The 17,159-nt window shown below is 46.2% G+C and overlaps 2 protein-coding genes across 17 annotated transcripts in view; one reads left to right on the forward strand and one right to left on the reverse strand.

The window, feature by feature from the left end:
• Nucleotides 1-376: 376 nt before the first annotated feature.
• RAB24 (RAB24, member RAS oncogene family) lies at nucleotides 377-12,147 on the forward strand. 5 transcript variants are annotated; one of them, XM_045447368.1, is made up of 9 exons: nucleotides 377-493; nucleotides 577-645; nucleotides 846-924; nucleotides 1,033-1,100; nucleotides 1,177-1,276; nucleotides 1,491-1,541; nucleotides 1,681-1,743; nucleotides 4,864-4,934; nucleotides 11,571-12,147. In XM_045447368.1, exons 1-8 carry the CDS (start codon nucleotides 377-379, stop codon nucleotides 4,914-4,916), a joined length of 600 nt encoding a protein of 199 aa, XP_045303324.1. In that variant the 3' UTR covers nucleotides 4,917-4,934; nucleotides 11,571-12,147. The 5 variants fall into 5 exon arrangements, with proteins under 5 accessions (XP_045303324.1, XP_045303315.1, XP_045303309.1 ...); XM_045447359.1 differs by lacking the exon at nucleotides 11,571-12,147 and having other exon boundaries at nucleotides 4,864-5,045; XM_045447353.1 differs by lacking the exons at nucleotides 4,864-4,934; nucleotides 11,571-12,147 and adding an exon at nucleotides 1,861-2,238.
• Nucleotides 3,449-17,159, reverse strand: part of NSD1 (nuclear receptor binding SET domain protein 1) — a 147,579-nt gene continuing 133,868 nt past the window's right edge. For all 12 annotated transcript variants that reach the window (XM_045447200.1, XM_045447278.1, XM_045447255.1 and 9 more), the window contains 4 exons: nucleotides 16,804-16,945; nucleotides 13,630-13,736; nucleotides 11,679-11,883; nucleotides 3,449-9,844 (listed from right to left, as the gene is read on the reverse strand). In XM_045447200.1, the coding sequence (XP_045303156.1) occupies nucleotides 8,214-9,844; nucleotides 11,679-11,883; nucleotides 13,630-13,736; nucleotides 16,804-16,945 (2,085 nt within the window). In that variant the 3' untranslated portion in view covers nucleotides 3,449-8,213. The remainder of the gene's footprint in view (nucleotides 9,845-11,678; nucleotides 11,884-13,629; nucleotides 13,737-16,803; nucleotides 16,946-17,159) is intronic.

The raw sequence follows: 17,159 nt of genomic DNA on the forward strand, positions 1-17,159 counted from the left end.
GAGTCGCGGAGCTGCGGGTCTGACCCAGGTTGAAAGGGCCCCAGGTTCCGTGGGGAATCCGTGCGGGAACGACGCCTAAGCCCAGCAAACGAGCTGGGCGGTGGCGTGCGGCGTGCGGCGCCGTTAAGGGCGCTGCCGCGCGCGCTCTCAGGCCGCCCCGAGTCCTGGGGGGACTTGGAAGGAGGATCCGCGCCTGGGGCCAGAGAACGGGGCAGACGGGGGCACTGCCGGAGGCCGAGCCGACGCAGTGTCTCCAGTCGTAGGTTGGTGCCTGGGGTCGGGGACCGAGGTTTGGGCGCTGCCTGCCTGAGCGGAGATCCGGGTTTGCCTCCGCCCCCACTGAGGACCCTGACGCGGGTGAGGCGGCCCCGGGAGCATGAGCGGGCAGCGCGTGGACGTCAAGGTGGTGATGCTGGGCAAGGAGTACGTGGGCAAGACGAGCCTGGTGGAACGATACGTGCACGACCGCTTCCTGGTGGGGCCCTATCAGAACGTGAGTGCGCTCCGCGGGGCCGGGCACGAGTGGGAGGGAGCTGACCGGCACCCGCGGCCCTGATCGCTTCCCCCTGATTGCAGACCATCGGGGCAGCCTTCGTGGCCAAGGTGATGTCCGTTGGAGACCGGACGGTGACTTTAGGTATTTGGGTAAGTCCCCTGGGCAAGTAGTCCTGAGATCACCCAATCCTGAGGAGGCTTAGGTTCTATTACTGACTGACTTGTCTCTTAGAGGCCGTTCTCTAAACCCCAGTTTAAAAATAGGGGTCTGAAGGACGTGATAGGAGTTTGCAGTCTTGGGGAGTAGCTCAGTAACTCAGGCCAGGGCTGAGCCGCCCCCTGCCCTTCAGGACACAGCAGGCTCTGAGCGCTACGAGGCGATGAGCCGAATCTACTACCGGGGTGCCAAGGCTGCCATCGTCTGCTACGGTAAGAGAGGCTCTGGCCTGTTCCTCAAACAAGAAGGGTTGGGTGTCAGGCCGGCCTTAGAGAACAGCCCCTGACTCTTGGTGTGTTTCCTGTGTGTCCCACATCAAGACCTGACGGACAGCAGCAGCTTTGAGCGGGCAAAGTTCTGGGTGAAGGAACTGCGCAACCTAGAGGAGGTAAGTGCCAGACCTCACCAGAGGACCAGAGGCTGGTGGTCCATGGGAGTGACCCTGACCTTGCCTTCTGCTCCAGGGCTGTCAGATCTACCTGTGCGGCACCAAGAGTGATCTGCTGGAGGAGGACAGGCGGCGTCGACGTGTGGACTTCCACGACGTCCAGGACTATGCAGACAGTAGCTATTCCTCAGCTCTCTGGGGGTGGGGGAAGTGGCTGGTTGGGTGGATCATAAAATAGGGACTGCCTTAGCTGCCATGGCAAGATCCCTTGGGAAAGTCTTCTGGCCTCCCTGAATGTGTGGGGTCCATTAAGATTCCCTGAATTGCTAGCCTTCCCCTTTTTGTCCACCTGATTCTCAGGTAGGAGGCTTTAGTCATTTCTCCTTACAGATATCAAAGCTCAGCTCTTTGAAACATCCAGCAAGACAGGCCAGAGTGTGGGTGAGTGCTGTCCTGGGCCTCACAGCAGAACAGGCAGGGGCACCAGAGGCGGCAGAGAAGAGCCTAGAGGGCTGGGTTATTGGGTGATTCCAGGGTTACTGGCTTTGAGCCCTCACTGACTTGTCCTTTTTCCTGCCAGACGAGCTCTTCCAGAAAGTGGCAGAGGATTACGTCAGTGTGGCTGCCTTCCAGGTGATGACAGGTGTGTGCTTCCCCAGCCTCTCTGGAGACTTCCTCTAGGCCCGCTGCATCTTGCCCCCTTCACAAGTTACCTGATCCCCAAACAGAACGGTGCTAAGTTGCCACCTCTCTTTGACAGAGGACAAGGGCGTGGACCTGGGCCAGAAGGCAAACCCCTACTTCTACAGCTGTTGTCATCACTGAGTCACCACTGCTCAGCTCACCTGGCCTGGGGGGCTGAAGGGGATATTAAAGGGATTCCCCCAGAAGAGCTAGACCTAGCTCTCATCTGGGGTTGAGTGGTCAACTCTCTGAGCTACCCCCAGTCCCCATGGCAGCAGGGGTGGCACCTGCCTGTGCTGGCCCATGGAATGGAGGCAGCATTGGTCTGACTGATGGGCACGAGGAGGGTAAAGGCTTATTTGGACCCAGGCTCCTGCCCTGGACAGCACTTGTGTCTTCAGATTATTTAAGTGGCTTCTGATTTGTAAATAAAATCAATGCACTGTGAATCACACTCAGCCCCTCTCCCTGCTGTGCCAAGACACCTAGTTCTTTCTGGGACCACCTGGCTGTCCTAACTTCCTATATATTAAGGCTCCTACCAGCTCTTACTCTTTTGGAAACCAAGTAACTTCACCCCAGGGATGCAGCTGAGATAATAGAGAAACAAAAGGGCTTTTTCCTGTTCTTTAGGGGAGACAAAGATAGGTGAGAGGTTGTGGCTGGGGCAATGCAAAGCTCACGATTCCATCTTGGTGTCGAGAAGAGCAAGGTTTAAATGGTGTCCAGAGATCAAAGGGTCAAGTACTCCTACCTCAGACTGGCTGGTTCTACCACTACTGTCATGTCTAGGTCCATGAGTCATGTCTGTGGCTCAGATCCTAAGCTTCTCAGCAATATCTTACAATGTGGTTTAATGGAAGAAGAATCCTACATTCTGCAAGACAGAAAGGTCTTTTAGATCCAGACTGGGATCCAGTTCAGCTATCAACAGAAAAGGGACCTGAACTCGGCCTGAGTTTCTCATCTGTAAAATGAGGTGACCATCACCCAGTTCAGGATGCTGAAGATCCAGAGCAAAAAATAACTCTAGGACTGAATGCTTGTCTTCTCACGCTACCCCCCCCCCCCCCCCCCCGCCCCAGGGCTTTGTGCTGAAGGGGTAGGAAGTTCAGGACTAGGTCAGAAGGAGAGACAGACTCCCAAGATTCCCTCGAAGTATATTTTTGGGCCTTAGAAGTATCAGGCATTACTGTACACAGGGCTGATGCTTCCTCTTCAACTAAAAAGCATATGGCAGTTCTTTCTAGTATGGGAGGCCTGGGCCAGGTCTTCTACAGTGCCTAGCACCTATCTCTGAAGAACTAAAAACCTGGCCAAAATGGCCAGACTCACACTCAGAAAGTACTATGGTTCCACTTCCCTTTTTAAAACCAATTCCTCAAAATACCCTTCCTTTATGGGTAATGGAAGCTTCCTGTATAGGGGCTAAAACAGACACCAGCCATTCCCAAAGGAAGTGAAAAACATTCTGGCAGATGGTGGCTGCAGGGAGAAAACCCACACAACTCCTGGGAGATGCTTAGAGGAGAGGCTCACCTCCACCAAGTCCCGGACCTGGGAACTATCTCAGGGGCTGGTTCTGCTCTCACCCAAACACATCCTCCCTCCTGTTAAAGCTACATCTCCCCACGGACAACAAACAAAACACAGGGCAAGGGCCATAAGAGTAAAGTTAAACTTTACTTTACAGTAATTTTTCTATATACAAAGAATTACAGTACATGTTTATGGGGACTCCTACAGGGCTCCCCTCTTTTTCACTAAGAGTTTCACTTACAGCTGACCATCTATGGGGGGAGGGGGCAAAAGACCAGTGATGGACCTCAGCCGACACCCCCCCACACCCCTTTCTTAAAAATATAGAGATCTCTATTGTCAGCTTGTTTCTTTGCCAAGACTTAGCTGCTCTTCCATGAGCTCCTGTGTGCTGCACTCATCCATCTTCAACACACTCCTCTACATGCACACACAGGCAGCACCCACCTTGGACCTGGAGACCGCCTGTTCTCTGCCCCTCCCCTGGAAGTTTAAAGCACCAGGACCATTCACTTCTGCTCCTACTCCCTGGGCTCATCTCCTGTCCACAAAGCTTTACTGGACTTCCAGCGTGTTACACCTGAAGCCCCTCAATAGCCTGAAGTTTTGAAAGCCATGGGAAAGCAGCTCCAGAGAAGGGACCATGTAAGAGTTTAACATGATTTTGCTTATGCTGGTAGGAAACATTTCTTCTCAGGCGGTGGATTTCTAATTAAAATAAACTCTTTCCACCTCAAGAAATATTACCCTTAGTCTTCATAAGCAATAGAGGTGCTCCCATGAGAGTGGAAGAGGTAGAGAGGGGCAGAAGGTAACCGAAGGAGAACCCCACAGTAGGAGCTCTCTACCAACCTGTCCTAGGCAGTGTGGACGGAGGCTACACCAGGTGACAAGGTGACACCAGCCCTGAGAAACTCAATGACCACCCTCGTCTGGATACAGCATCTCTTCCATTTAGGACTGCGCTGAACCACTCCAGGGTTGGGTGCAGGATTCACTGAGGCTCTGCCTTCTTCTCTAATAGAGCCTCAAAGAAACCATTCCACATGAAATTTCTTCCTCCCAAACAGGAACCCGGGTTTCTCAAGTCACCAGTCCCTCACCCCTTGGCAGTGCTTATTTATACCAGAAAATTAGCACCATCATTACATTTTTTTGTGTGTGTTCAAAGCAATTATCTATTCTTATTTCAATTGTACTACAGCAACCTCTGGCCCTGCTGCACTGGCCCTAGGAAGCTCAGCTGAGAGCTCACTGGCTGTAGCCAACGAAAGTCTCATGCAGCAGCTACCTAGCTCTAAGTGATCTGGAATGTCTAGCACATGAAGCAGCCCAAGCATTATTCAGCAGGAAAAGGGGCTGTGGCAGCTCCTTTCTTGTCATGATCTCAGGTTAGGACACTGGGTCACTCTGACCTCCTGGTTGACAAACCCCAAGAGGATGACAATATCCCCCAAAAAGCCTTAGGAGAAAACCCACTTTCTAAGAGCTGAGGGCAAAATCCATCCACATTTAGTGCTTTCCTGATTCCTCTCCACAGGGGAAGCTGCCAGGACCAGACTTCCTTCCTGCCATTCTGTTCTCATGATGTGACCTGGGAGTCCAGCTCCAGTAAGTAGATGCTGCTGAGCCTGGAAAAGGATCGCTGATGCACTTCGTGCCCTGACTGTAGTGTGGGGTAGAGAATGTGAAGATAAAATAATTATTTCCATCAATGCTAAAGATGCAGATTTGGTAGTTTTTCATTAGAGGATCAACACAGTGATTTAAATCACCTCAAACTCAGTAACTTCAGGGGGAAGCAGACATTTAAAAACCTGGGATGCTTCTGTAGCAATGACAGCTATTTTGCTATTACAATGGGTTTGCTCCAGGAGAAGCAAATGAGGCTTTGAATTCAAATTTCAACAGTTTTTCTGACTTAACAGGGCTAGGAGACTATTGGTTCTTTAGCTACCTATGGAAGCCAGCCATGGCTTCCCCCTCTGAAACATTTCCTGAGGACTGGCTTAGAGGCAGATGCTCTTGAGATCCTGATTTCCAGGCCCTTGGCCAAATACCAAAATACCATCCTGCACAAAGATCAGGAGTTTCTAAGAGAAAAGCTTTCCTTTTAACTGCCAATTCACGCCCTCTGGAAAAAAGGTCTCAGTACAAGACTCCAGGAGAGTCCCCAAGGACTGGCAAGGTCACTCCCTCACCACTGTCCTTCATGCAAGGGTCTCAATTTCCCAACAGTCCAGTCCTTCTAACTCTGCTTCTAATTGTATGGTGACTGCTTTCATGATGTTAACAATCTGGTATCAGATGCTGCTATCAGTGGGCCTGATAGCTCAATTTCTAGTTTCCATTCCACCTAAGAGTCTTTTAGTAACCCTCACAAAAGCCTGGCTGTCCATCCATTTAGATAAAGAACTGCCACCATCCCCCACCCCAAACCAAGCACAACTCAAAAGTTGTTTTCCCAGGCAAGTCTGGAAGGAAGTTTCCAGTAAATGGTGGAGAATGGAAAGAACCAAAACAAAATCACAAAGTGGCCAATCACGGCCCACCTTTCCCTTAACTCCTTGTCCTAGAGCGGCTGTCAAGTCAATTACCTACCAAAGCCTACTTCAGAGAAGCTATTTAAGGATCAAACTTCTCCACTTAAAATTTTTTTACATAGCCTGCACATACCCCGCCCCCCCAAATTCACAGTTTATTTCATGAAACAAAGAGCTACGGTAATTTAACACACAACATAGTGAAAGGAGATTCTGACAGTGCAGTGCGAATATCTTTTTCTGATCACAACTACTGATGACAGGAGAGAAAAGGGCACAGGACTGGCACCAAGCAAACCCTACTCATACAGCCTAAGAGATTAGGGAAAGGGACCTACTAGCTGCAGTTATATACTTATTATTCTCACACATGATAAATACTTAATATAGTGAACTTTAATGTTCTGGGTGGATTTCTTTAAAAATATCTTTTCCATGGTTTAAAATTTTTTTTAAAAGAAAATAAGATGCTTTGTTTTCTCTTCCTTTTGAATAAAGAGAATTTCCTCTCTCATGATGTGGGAAGAGAGGATGAAAAGGGGAGAACTAGGCAGGTGGAATTTACAGAGGAGATTCCGAGGTCTAAGTGAGATGCAGAGGTATGCCCCTAAACTTGGGACAGCCCTGCCCAGCCTCGTACCTCTGCCTGAGTTCAAGTGTCTCATCCCGAGACAGACTTTGGGAAATAGATGCAAATTCTTCTTTTAATCTTTATATAAAGCGCAAATGCTTCTGTAACTATTGTTCCCTCCTTAGAAATGATATGGGTAACCTCAATAGGAACTTAGGAGGAGGAAATTGGGACAAAATACAGAATCCTGTTGAGGGTGTAAAAGCCATAACTGAGACAGAATGGCCGGGAGACATTTGGGCCAGGAGATGGCCTGTTGGCTAAAGCTGCTGGCTAAGTTGGCAAAGCAGAGAGGTAAATGTTTGGTCTAGGGACAAAGGAGTGAGTGAGTGAATGGGAAGGAACTGGCCAAACAGCACTTCCTGTTGGCAGTTGGTGAGCTGGGTGAATAGTAGGGCAGGGTAGCACCAACAGATTTCCCAGCCCTTGGGCCCCAGCTCAGGGCAGCAGTAACAGATAATCAGCAGTTATGAGGAATCATCTCTCAGACTGGACATTGCTCTAAACACCATATCTTGCCAGTCATAGGGGAAGGGTTCTGGCTTGCCTTTGAACTAAGTCAGCAGGCAGGTGCTCTCAATATAGAACACAGCAATTCTCAGGGATAGGGTGGTAGAATCTACCAGTGAAGGAGAGGACTCCCTCCATTCAGGTAGGAGGGCAAAGGATCAAAAGAGAAGTAATTTTCTATCAGGATCTGGCACTCTCCCTGAGCCGGCGGTAGATCTAGCCCAGAGCTTGCCAGAGATTCCCTATGTCCACTGCCCGACTCTGAAATCTGAAAGCACCTGAGTGTTTGGGGGGCAGGCATGGGGTGGGTTGATGTAAAAGGAGGAAAATCAGTAAAAGAGAAAGGTAAGCTTGCCAATTGCCTTCTTATACTCTGGGAAAGCTACGTCCTTGTAGAGCTCAGCCCCCACAACCAGCTCCTCTGCCAAGGACAGATCTTTAGATTCTGCCCAGCCAACAGCTCCACATGGCCTTGATGCAACCCCCTCTCACCTATAGAGGAGACCTCCACATAAGGGTGTGTGCATAAATGTGCACACTCAACCAGGAGACACTTACTCAACACAACCACTTCTGGGGCCACAGAGGACATTACAAAATAAGTCTGTGGAGCCCCAGGGCCCCTCAGAACTTCCTGTTATTTCCTGGCCAAAGGTTCGTGAAAACAGCCTGGGAACCCAGGCAGGCATGTTAGGCTCACAGGGATCAGGTCTTCTTTATCTCTGTATCTCCTGTCAGTGACTAGCACCTGGCCTAGCACATGTGAATGCTCAAGAAATCACCACTGATATGAATAGATGTCAGTTCCTCCCAAGTGTTCATCAGGGCCCTCAATGGGGCTCCGTAGAACTAGAGAAATAGCTTCGAGAGCCCCTCTAGCTTCCAACCTAACCAGTGGAATTGAATCCCATGCTTGACTCCAGAGTGGACTTTTTATTTCAAGTTACCACGTGTAAAGGTTGGAGGAAAAAGACCCAAGTCTGTCTGTCTCCTTGGTTGGGGCCCACTTGGATTTCCATACATGGTTTACACAACCACATGCCCCCACTGGCTAATGTCACAAGAGTTCTGAGTGTTGGGATATAAGGAAAGAATAACAGTGGGAAAGTGTTGGGGTCTGTTTTTTTAAGAGGGGAAAAGAAAGATGATTTCCCTTCCCCAAGAACCCTGGGGGCAGCTGGTCTGGTCATGTGACGTTTACTCGTATTATTTCTGTTCTGACTCTGCACACTTGTGACTGGAAGGAGCCTGGTTAAGAGCTGGAAGTGTATTTTGCTCTGGTTTAGGGTCTTGCCCTCTTCCAAGAGACCAGCAAGTCTGTGCCAATGTCTGTGTGCTCCCAGAGGACCAGCAAGACGGTGATATTGTCTGTCCAGCCACTATGGGCCAGAGCCCTGGCCCTGGTGAGGCCTTTCCCAGGGCCCAGGGACTCTGCTCTGCGGTTGCCAACTTCTTCTCTTCAGTACAGAGGGAGGATGGGGCCTTCCCAAGAGGCCTGAAGGATTGCCCATTCTTGGCAGCAAGTCCAGGTAGTTGCTGGCCCCCAGCCATCTGCTTCACCTGCTTCACCAGGCCCGGTGCTTGACTGGGAGGCCCTGGTGTCTGCTCCACCCCCGCAGATGCTCTTCCTGAGGCCGGAGTTGTTGGCTCATATAAAAAAGCCTTGGCAGGAGCCTGAGAGAGAAGTCTGGCCTGGGTGAGTGATTTAACCGCTTGCCAGGGGTGCTCCGAAGGGACTGCTGCTTTCCCTGGTGGCTGCAGGATAGGATCTGCCACACTGCCTCTCTCTACAGCTCTCGGCATCTGCCCTAGACCTTTGCTGGCAGTCCATGAGCTTGATTCCAACACCGGCATCTTCTCATCAATCTGTGATGTGACCTCATGAGGTGAAGCAGCCCGTTCTTTCTGGTGAGGAGTTAGGTCCATGAGATCCATTACCAAAGCAGCTCTATTTTTTGACTGAGTATTCTGGTCCACGGGCCTCAGTGCTTTTTCTTTAGCTACCAGGGTCTGGACCACAGCTGATAGTACTTTGTCAGGAGGTGGGAGTCTCTGGGACAAAGAAGCATGGGATTTGTCTGGGGGCCTGTCTGAAGTCTGGGGTTTGGGACCACTGGTGACTAGCAGTCTGTCTGGAGGTGGAAGTCTTAGACCAGTAGGGACTGGGGCTTTCTCCAGTGACTGGGGCCTTGGGCTGGCAGCACCTATGGATTTATCCAGCCTTGGGTCAGCTGTCCCCAGAGGTCTTTCCAGTGGTTGGGACCTGACTGAGGGTGAGGAGCTTATGCCGGTCACTGGAGAGGGTTTGTCAGATAGTTGGGGTCTTGGTCCTGCCACTGCAGGTGGCCTGTCCAGTGGCTTCTGGCTGGATACCAAGGATTGGGGTTTGGTCCCCGACCCAGCAAGGTCCCTGACCCTATCTACAGGCTGGGGCCTGGAGTCAGTTCTGTCAGGAGGTCTTTCAGGCAGCGGTGGCCTCTGACAAGTTCCTGCCAGAGCTTTTTTGGACAGTGACAGTGTCTGGTTGGTGTCAGCAGGCAGCTTATCCAACATCTTGGGCCCCTGAGCAGCCACTCCTGATGAATGCTCTGCCAGGTGAGTGCCTGGGCCTGGAGGCAGCGGTACTGGGGGAGGCACATACTCACGGATCTCCCCAGGTTCCAGAGGGTTGGGCCCGCAGGGGTCATGCTCAGTACAAGACAAACGCCCATCCAACTTGGAGATGAAGAGCATCCCTTCCCGATGCTGCTTACAAAACGAACTGGGACACATCTCACAGAAGGAGGCTGCTTCCTTCCCACAGATGTCACACTGATGCCAAGGACACTCCCATTTCCCTGAAAACACAGATGTGAAACAAACCCTTAGGAAAATAAGCAAGGTACATGAAATGGGCCATGGCTCTGAGCCTGGGTCAAAGGAGTGATTTCAAACTGCCACCTTCTGCAGATCAGGTCACTCATCCAATACCTCCCCTTGCCCCAGAATCTCAGATTCTCCTGTACAACACATAAAAATAAAAGCCAAGTACCAAGTAGCAAGTAAGTATCAACTAAATATACAAGCAGAGATAATTTCTTATTACTATGACTATTTCTATCAAGGGGGAATGGGGCGCCTGGGTGGCGCAGTCGGTTAAGCGTCCGACTTCAGCCAGGTCACGATCTCGCGGTCCGTGAGTTCGAGCCCCGCGTCAGGCTCTGGGCTGATGGCTCAGAGCCTGGAGCCTGTTTCCGATTCTGTGTCTCCCTCTCTCTCTGCCCCTCCCCCGTTCATGCTCTGTCTCTCTCTGTCCCAAAAATAAATAAACGTTGAAAAAAAAAAAAAAAAAAAAAAAAGGGGGGGAAAAAAACCCAAATGTCCCTTTAGATAGAATGTGAAGATAGTACTTTCACAGGTTTGCAAACTCCATTTGTCTTATATAGCCTTTAAAATATTCAACTCTAAGGGGATAATCTCAATTATTTAAACTTCTGCTTATTTGGTTATATTTAGGAACAGGGAACTGATACACAACTGTGAAAAATGGGAACAGATTTTCCTTTGCTCAATTTTAAGCCTTGAAACCAGCACAAACTTTATCTATACTGTGCACACAGAACCAGTGGAAAAGACCTTTACTTACCATCTATTTGCCCCCATTTCATGACACCTGAGAGTCTCTGCCATGGACAGTGTTTCTGCCTCGGCTCATAGTTTTCAAATAAACTATGCTAGCCCTGACTCCTGGCTCATAGGCAAGATCAGTTCTACTGTGGCCTGTGCCAGCTATAATCTTGAGTTGTTGATTTTGAAACGATTCTCCATTTCTATTTCCTGGCGCTGACAGGTCATGTTGTGGCCTTGCCCTCACACTACCTCCATTTATATGATTTCATTACCCTAGCAACTGAACACTGAAGGAAAGCTAGTTCAGAGACAAACTCCTCTCACTCTCACCCTGAAATTCTTCTCTTTCTGCAATTCCTGGAAGCAGGCCACTAGTGACGTATAATCTCACTGGGAGTGGCTCCATACTGCTTTCATACCTCTGTCATCAAAAACAGACCACATATCCAAGTCCCTCAAAACTCTTCTAACTCCAAGTAACTGCTCAAAAGTTAGTGGCCTCTCCAGCTACCAATTCCCAGACACTGTCTGCCTAAGAAGCTCTCTCACGTGTTAGCTGATACAGTTGACTCTCCTTCAGAGGGGTGTAGGTGAGGGGGGCTAAAAGGGTGTCTAGTCCACAACTCACTGACTGGAATAACCCCAAGCTCTATGCTGTCTTAACCTCTCTTTCTTTAGAAAGGAAACATGGTTTAGTGGCCTTGAGGTCAGAAAACCTGGCTTTCAATCCAGCTCCTCCATCTATATGCTCTATTGTGACAATTCATCTCACCAAACTGGACTCTCAGTTTCCTCATCTGCATCATGGGAAGGTGAAAAGGTCTCATCTTTATGGGTTGCTGGGAGGATAAAATAACATAAATTGTAAATAAAGTGCTTCACATATAATGAGTAAGCTTCTGTTCGCTTCTCTGTAACCTAGGATTCCAAGCCTTTATTGTCATTTATTTCCAGAATGAGAACATGAACCATACCCCCTCAACGCTATGCTTGGGAAGACCAAGGGGCTGTTACAATTACGGCAGAGAACAAAGAGCACCCTAAATGGATTTTAGCACCAACCTGCTGGTCGCTTGGTTAGATTGAGACAGTCAGCGTGGTAAACTTTTGGGCAGCCTGGCTTCTTGCAAGAGACGAGCTGGCCAGCATCCCCACAGCTGAAACACTCATCCTCTCTCTCCTTTGTGATTTCACCCTGGGTCCTGCGCTTCCCCTGTTGCTTCTTCTTAAATTTCTTTGACTTTTCTTCCGTGGCAATGGGTTGATTCTAGAGGTCAGATATTGAGCAGTCAGCATTCTGTCGATACATTAGTTGTATGATCTTGACCAGGTTAACTATTCTCTCTGAGCCTCAGTCTCTCCTCTGGGAAGAGACAATCCTCATAGACTGTTGTAAAGATAAGAGAAAATACAGGAAAGGCACCTGGCACATCATAGGTACCCAATAAATAGTTGCATTAATTCTAACTTTTCTATGAACTACTCCTGCCACCTGCATGAAGTAAGAGAAATAAACTTTTTTGTTAACATAAAAGGCTGGTATTAAAGGTTCCCCTTTTGTAAGTTTTATTTTTATGTTTGTCTGGGTATGTATGTGTGTGTATGCATACAGATTTCTTAATTTATTCAACAACCCTTCACTGAGCACTTTAGTAAGAGTCACATGCTAGGAAGACACAGAAAACTAATTCATTATCCTTGCCCTCAACAAGCTATGTGCCTTCATCTATGTCAAATTAGATTCATGTCCACTACTCCCCAAGACAGACCCTGGTGCAGCCAGCACGTCTCCTCTGTGTTCCCTGCAGCCCACACTTGCTTACCAAACCCCATGGTTTTCATCGCATTATTTATGTTAGATTAGAAACATCCAGGATCAATTCAACTTATTACTATCTCACAGTGATCTCCCATTTCTAAACTTCTCTCAAAATTCTTTCTCACTGATTCATGTGTGAAATGTTACACAGATGTTAAGGATGCAGAAACTGATATCCCTAGTGAATGTAACACCTTTACACTTGCGTTAAACATAGTTATTATTTTGATTTATAGGGAATAAATCAACTGGACACCTTTAAGAAACAAGACCATTTAACCAACCGACTAATGAAAAAAAAATAAAGATAATTTTGTTATTTAATAAAAGAATATTTTGTGGGTGTTCATCATCTTCATGTGTTTTTGAGCCCCTTTAGTTATTGGTTTCTATGCTAATTTGCATTTTTCAGTTCTTAATATTGACTTCTATAATCAAAAAAGCATAATAGGAAATACCCAATTGGAGTCACTGTGTAGTTTACTCTTCATCAAAATTAAACTTCGATTTTCAGTGTACTGTAACTTATGATAGAGAAATCTAGATGCATGTTCATCTATTATGGTCCATCCATTATGTAAAAAATTTAACAGTCACTAAAGATGATAGTTAAGAAGACGATGTAACAGCAAGGAAAAAAATTTTATAGTATTTAAGATACAGACTTGCAAGCAATTCTTTACATTTACAGAATTGTAGATCAGTTAAAATGTACATAAAAACCCAGGAAGTAAGACACAACAATATTTATACTTTGTTAAGATGAAAAGATTAAGGGTCCTATGTTTATCTACAGTGTTATACTACATTTAGAATCTTAAATTCAATATTGGATTGATAGCTTTAAAAGAGAGAGAGAGGGAGACACAGACACCAAGAATGTAAGAAGCTTATTAGGAAATGTGAGATCAGCTGAGACCAATAAAGACATGGAAAGTAACCTACTTTACGGATTCCTATTTTACAGCTTTTTTAGCTAGAAAGGTATCACCAATTAGAAGTCAGACTGCTTAAAACACATCAACAATACCCAAAGATCAGCTCTTGTATAACCAAACTGATCATCAGAATGCTTATTTAAGTGCCAGACCCCAATGTTTTAATTCCAAAGAGACATCTTAAAGAGTCAGCCGTGCCACTGGTTAGGGAGGGAGGACCACACCATTATTCCCGATGGAAACGTTTGGAAGGTACCTTTGGCCTTACACCCAAAAAGCCACTGCAGTTTGGGGCTCCACATTTGCAAACAGTCTTTCCATTCCCAAGACATTCTAGGTTGTAGTTGAAGGTAAGTTCAGTGCCTGCATAAAAGACCATGAATATATTAACATCTATGGCTTTGATTCCTTATTTCTTTAAAAAAAATTTTTTTTAATGTTTGTTTATTTTTGAGAGAGAGACCGAGCGAGCGCACAAGCAAGCACGGGGTGGAGACAGAGAGAGAGGGAGACACAGAATCTGAAGCAGGCTCCAGGCTCCAAGCTGTCAGCACATGGCCTGATGCAGGGCTGAAATGCATAAACTGCGAGACCATGGCCTGAGCTGAAGTTGGGATGCTTAACTGACTGAGCCACCCAGGTACCCCTGATTACATTATTTCTGTATTAATCATAAAGGATACTGACTTATTAGAGAACAAAACTTTGGGAGGGTAGGAACGGATTTATTAACTCTAACACCACTATATTAATAAATTCTAATCCTGTAAAATTATTAATCAGCAAATACACTTAATAACAGAAAAACATAAATGGCTCAGCAACTTAGTATTTAAAATAGCCTTTACTACAGAGATGTTAATTATCCCAAGTTGTTTGTTTTCTTTTTTTAATTTTTTTTTTTCAATGTTTATTTATTTTTTTTGGGACAGAGAGAGACAGAGCATGAACAGGGGAGGGGCAGAGAGGGAGACAGACACAGAATCGGAAACAGGCTCCAGGCTCTGAGCCATCAGCCCAGAGCCTGACGCGGGGCTCGAACTCATGGACCGCAAGATCGTGACCTGGCTGAAGTCGGACACTTAACCAACTGCGCCACCCAGGCACCCCTCAAGTTGTTTGTTTTCTAACCCATTCAGATTCTAAATATATTAATTCATTACCAAAACCTAACAAACAACAACTCATTGTATACAGTGATTTGCTAGGCACTAGGAATGCAAGTATGAAGAAAACATCTGTTGTTCTGTGCCAAACCTGGCAGAACTTAAGTAAGAGAGACATCTCAATACAGAGTAATGCCAGAGAACTCTATACCACAGACCTAAGGTCTGGCTTTAAATCCCTGTTACCACAATCTAGCTGGGTGATCTGAGCCCTGAGTACATTTGTTAAATGAAGAAACAACAATAATCTCACAAGCTTGTTTAGAAAATTTGGCATAATGCACATAGCAGTAATTTGTAAACTTTAAAAAGAGATGTACAGGGGCTCCTTAGTTGGCGCAGTCGGTTGAGGGTCTGACTCATTTTGGCTCAGATCATGACATCGTGGTTCGTGAATTCATGCTCCACATCAGGCTCTGTGCAGATGGTGAGGAGTCTGCGCCTCCCTCCCTCCCTCCCTCCCTCCCTCTCCTTGGCTCACACGCACTCTCTCTCTCAAAATAAATACATGAGCTAAAACAATTAAAAAAAAACAAAACAAAGATGTACAGATTTAAGATACAAATTGTCCCCTTTCTGTCAAAAGTGCATTTTATCAGAGCAAAGGGCAAAGAAAACACACCAACATTCAAATTCAAAGCACATTAGGGAAAGCCTAACAAAATAATTCTCTATATGTATGCAAAAGAGATTATTTCTGGGTGGGGGTAATGGTTCACCATTAACATATAAAATGATAATCATTAGGTCAAAATTATCAAATCTTAGGAAGATTTCCCATTGCAGACTGACCTATCTTCCATCAGTGAGACTAACCAATACATATAGTTTTTCATCTAATATTGAATTAATATAGATCATTATTTGCTTATTTGGCTAAGCAAATTATAAAGCAGTTGCCTTACATTTAGGGGTCCAAATGGTTCGAATCACTCATAGCCTGGTGAGGTGCACAATGTAAGGAGCTTACAGGAACTGAGACTGACCCAGATAACAGCAGGGTTATGTCTCCCCTCTCACACCCACTGTGAAACACCGCACTGAATGATAGATAATTCTATTCATACAATTCCATTCTTATTACACAATTTATAAGTATATAACCGAATTTTTATTAATGTAATGCACTTATAAAGCAGCTCAACCATATATATACAAACTTTAAGATAGCAGGATACTTGACATAACCTGCTGCTTACCCACCATCCACTATATAAACATACTGCACAGAGGATAAATCAGAAGGTACTGGTACACATAAAAGAAAGACTCATACGTTTCTAGAAAAGAGTCCAATATACAATAATCCTTGAGAGGTCTGCACTTAGGGGATGGCAAAGGGCGATGGAGAAAAGATAAACAAGGAGTATGATACATGTAGTAGACAGAAAGTATAACAGATATGTGAAGAATCCATGAAGCTGAATGAGATAAGGAGAGCAAGCTGAAAAGTTCAGACTCTACCTGCCAAGGCTGCAGCTCCCACAGACACTCCACATAGCACTGAGCACATTCTGTCTCATTCCCCTCATCCCACCCATGCAGACTGGAAGTCAAGTGAGAACAAGAACAAGGTCTGTGAATTCCCACACCATGCTACTTGAGCTAAGTGAATGTGGGAGAAAAGAGAAGAAAAACTTGTGCCAGACTGGTAGAGGAATCTACCCCCAGGGATAAAGACTATAAAGTTCCAAGTACAAATGTACTGAAAGCAGTCAGGAGAGATTTAAGAACTAAAGTCATGTGGCTAACATTTGAGTAATTAATACACAGGACACTCCTCCAGGGTGGTTAGAAGTGCCAGACTTAAGAATTCAAGTAACATAGGTATACCATATACCTTGCATTTTTGCAAGGATTAAATATAATATGCTTGGAACAGTGTCTGGCAGTGGTGCCAGGGGCTGAGGAGAGAGAAAATGGGGGTTAGGATTTAATGGGTGCACAGTTTCACTTGGGGAAGATGAAAGGGTTATAGACATGGATGGAGGTGTTAGTTGCACAACAACATGAATGGATCTAATGCCACAAAATTATACACATTAAAAAATGGTTAAATGAGAAGTTTTATGTTATGTATATTTTACCATACCACCACCACCAAGAAAATACTCCAAGCCAAGTACCACCCGGTACCTGTAAGTCTTTTATATATCCTCAAAAATTTGCAAACCTCATTTTGGGATTATGGGGCATATGGGAATTTTTAGATGCTCAAACCTGACCTTCCTTTCTTAGCTCCAGAATCCTTAATTGATTCTTACCTGCTTTAATGTCACTCAGGGCAAAAAGACCAACACGGGTATCTCCATTCACAGACCATTTCTGTGTTTCACAGTTGGGCTGGCAGCAATGATTCATGAACCGAGCATAATTTCCTTTGGGACCAGCGTCAATGATTCGGTCCTAGAATTCCAAAAGATGCTGCTCATTAGACACTTCCTGTGTATTTTAATAAGCTAGAATTCCTATTTGTCAAATCTGACTCTCCCAGGAGTGGTTCTCAAAGTGTAGTCACTAATCCACATCTGTTACTTGCTAGAAATGCAAATTCTTGGGCTGCACCTCAGATATACTAAAGCAGAAACTTTTAGGTGGGGCCCAGCAATCTGTGTTATAA

This window comes from Leopardus geoffroyi, chromosome A1 (assembly GCF_018350155.1).
Source record: "Leopardus geoffroyi isolate Oge1 chromosome A1, O.geoffroyi_Oge1_pat1.0, whole genome shotgun sequence".
NCBI classification, from domain to species: Eukaryota; Metazoa; Chordata; class Mammalia; order Carnivora; family Felidae; genus Leopardus; species Leopardus geoffroyi.

Excerpts from the sequence above, each read along its gene's own strand:
- RAB24 (XM_045447353.1), top strand. The coding sequence starts at position 377 with ATGAGCGGGCAGCGCGTGGACGTCAAGGTGGTGATGCTGGGCAAGGAG. Across the intron at positions 1,277-1,490 it reads CGTCCAGGACTATGCAGACA|ATATCAAAGCTCAGCTCTTT; the intron begins GTAGCTATTCCT and ends TTCTCCTTACAG. Across the intron at positions 1,744-1,860 it reads TGCCTTCCAGGTGATGACAG|AGGACAAGGGCGTGGACCTG; the intron begins GTGTGTGCTTCC and ends TCTCTTTGACAG.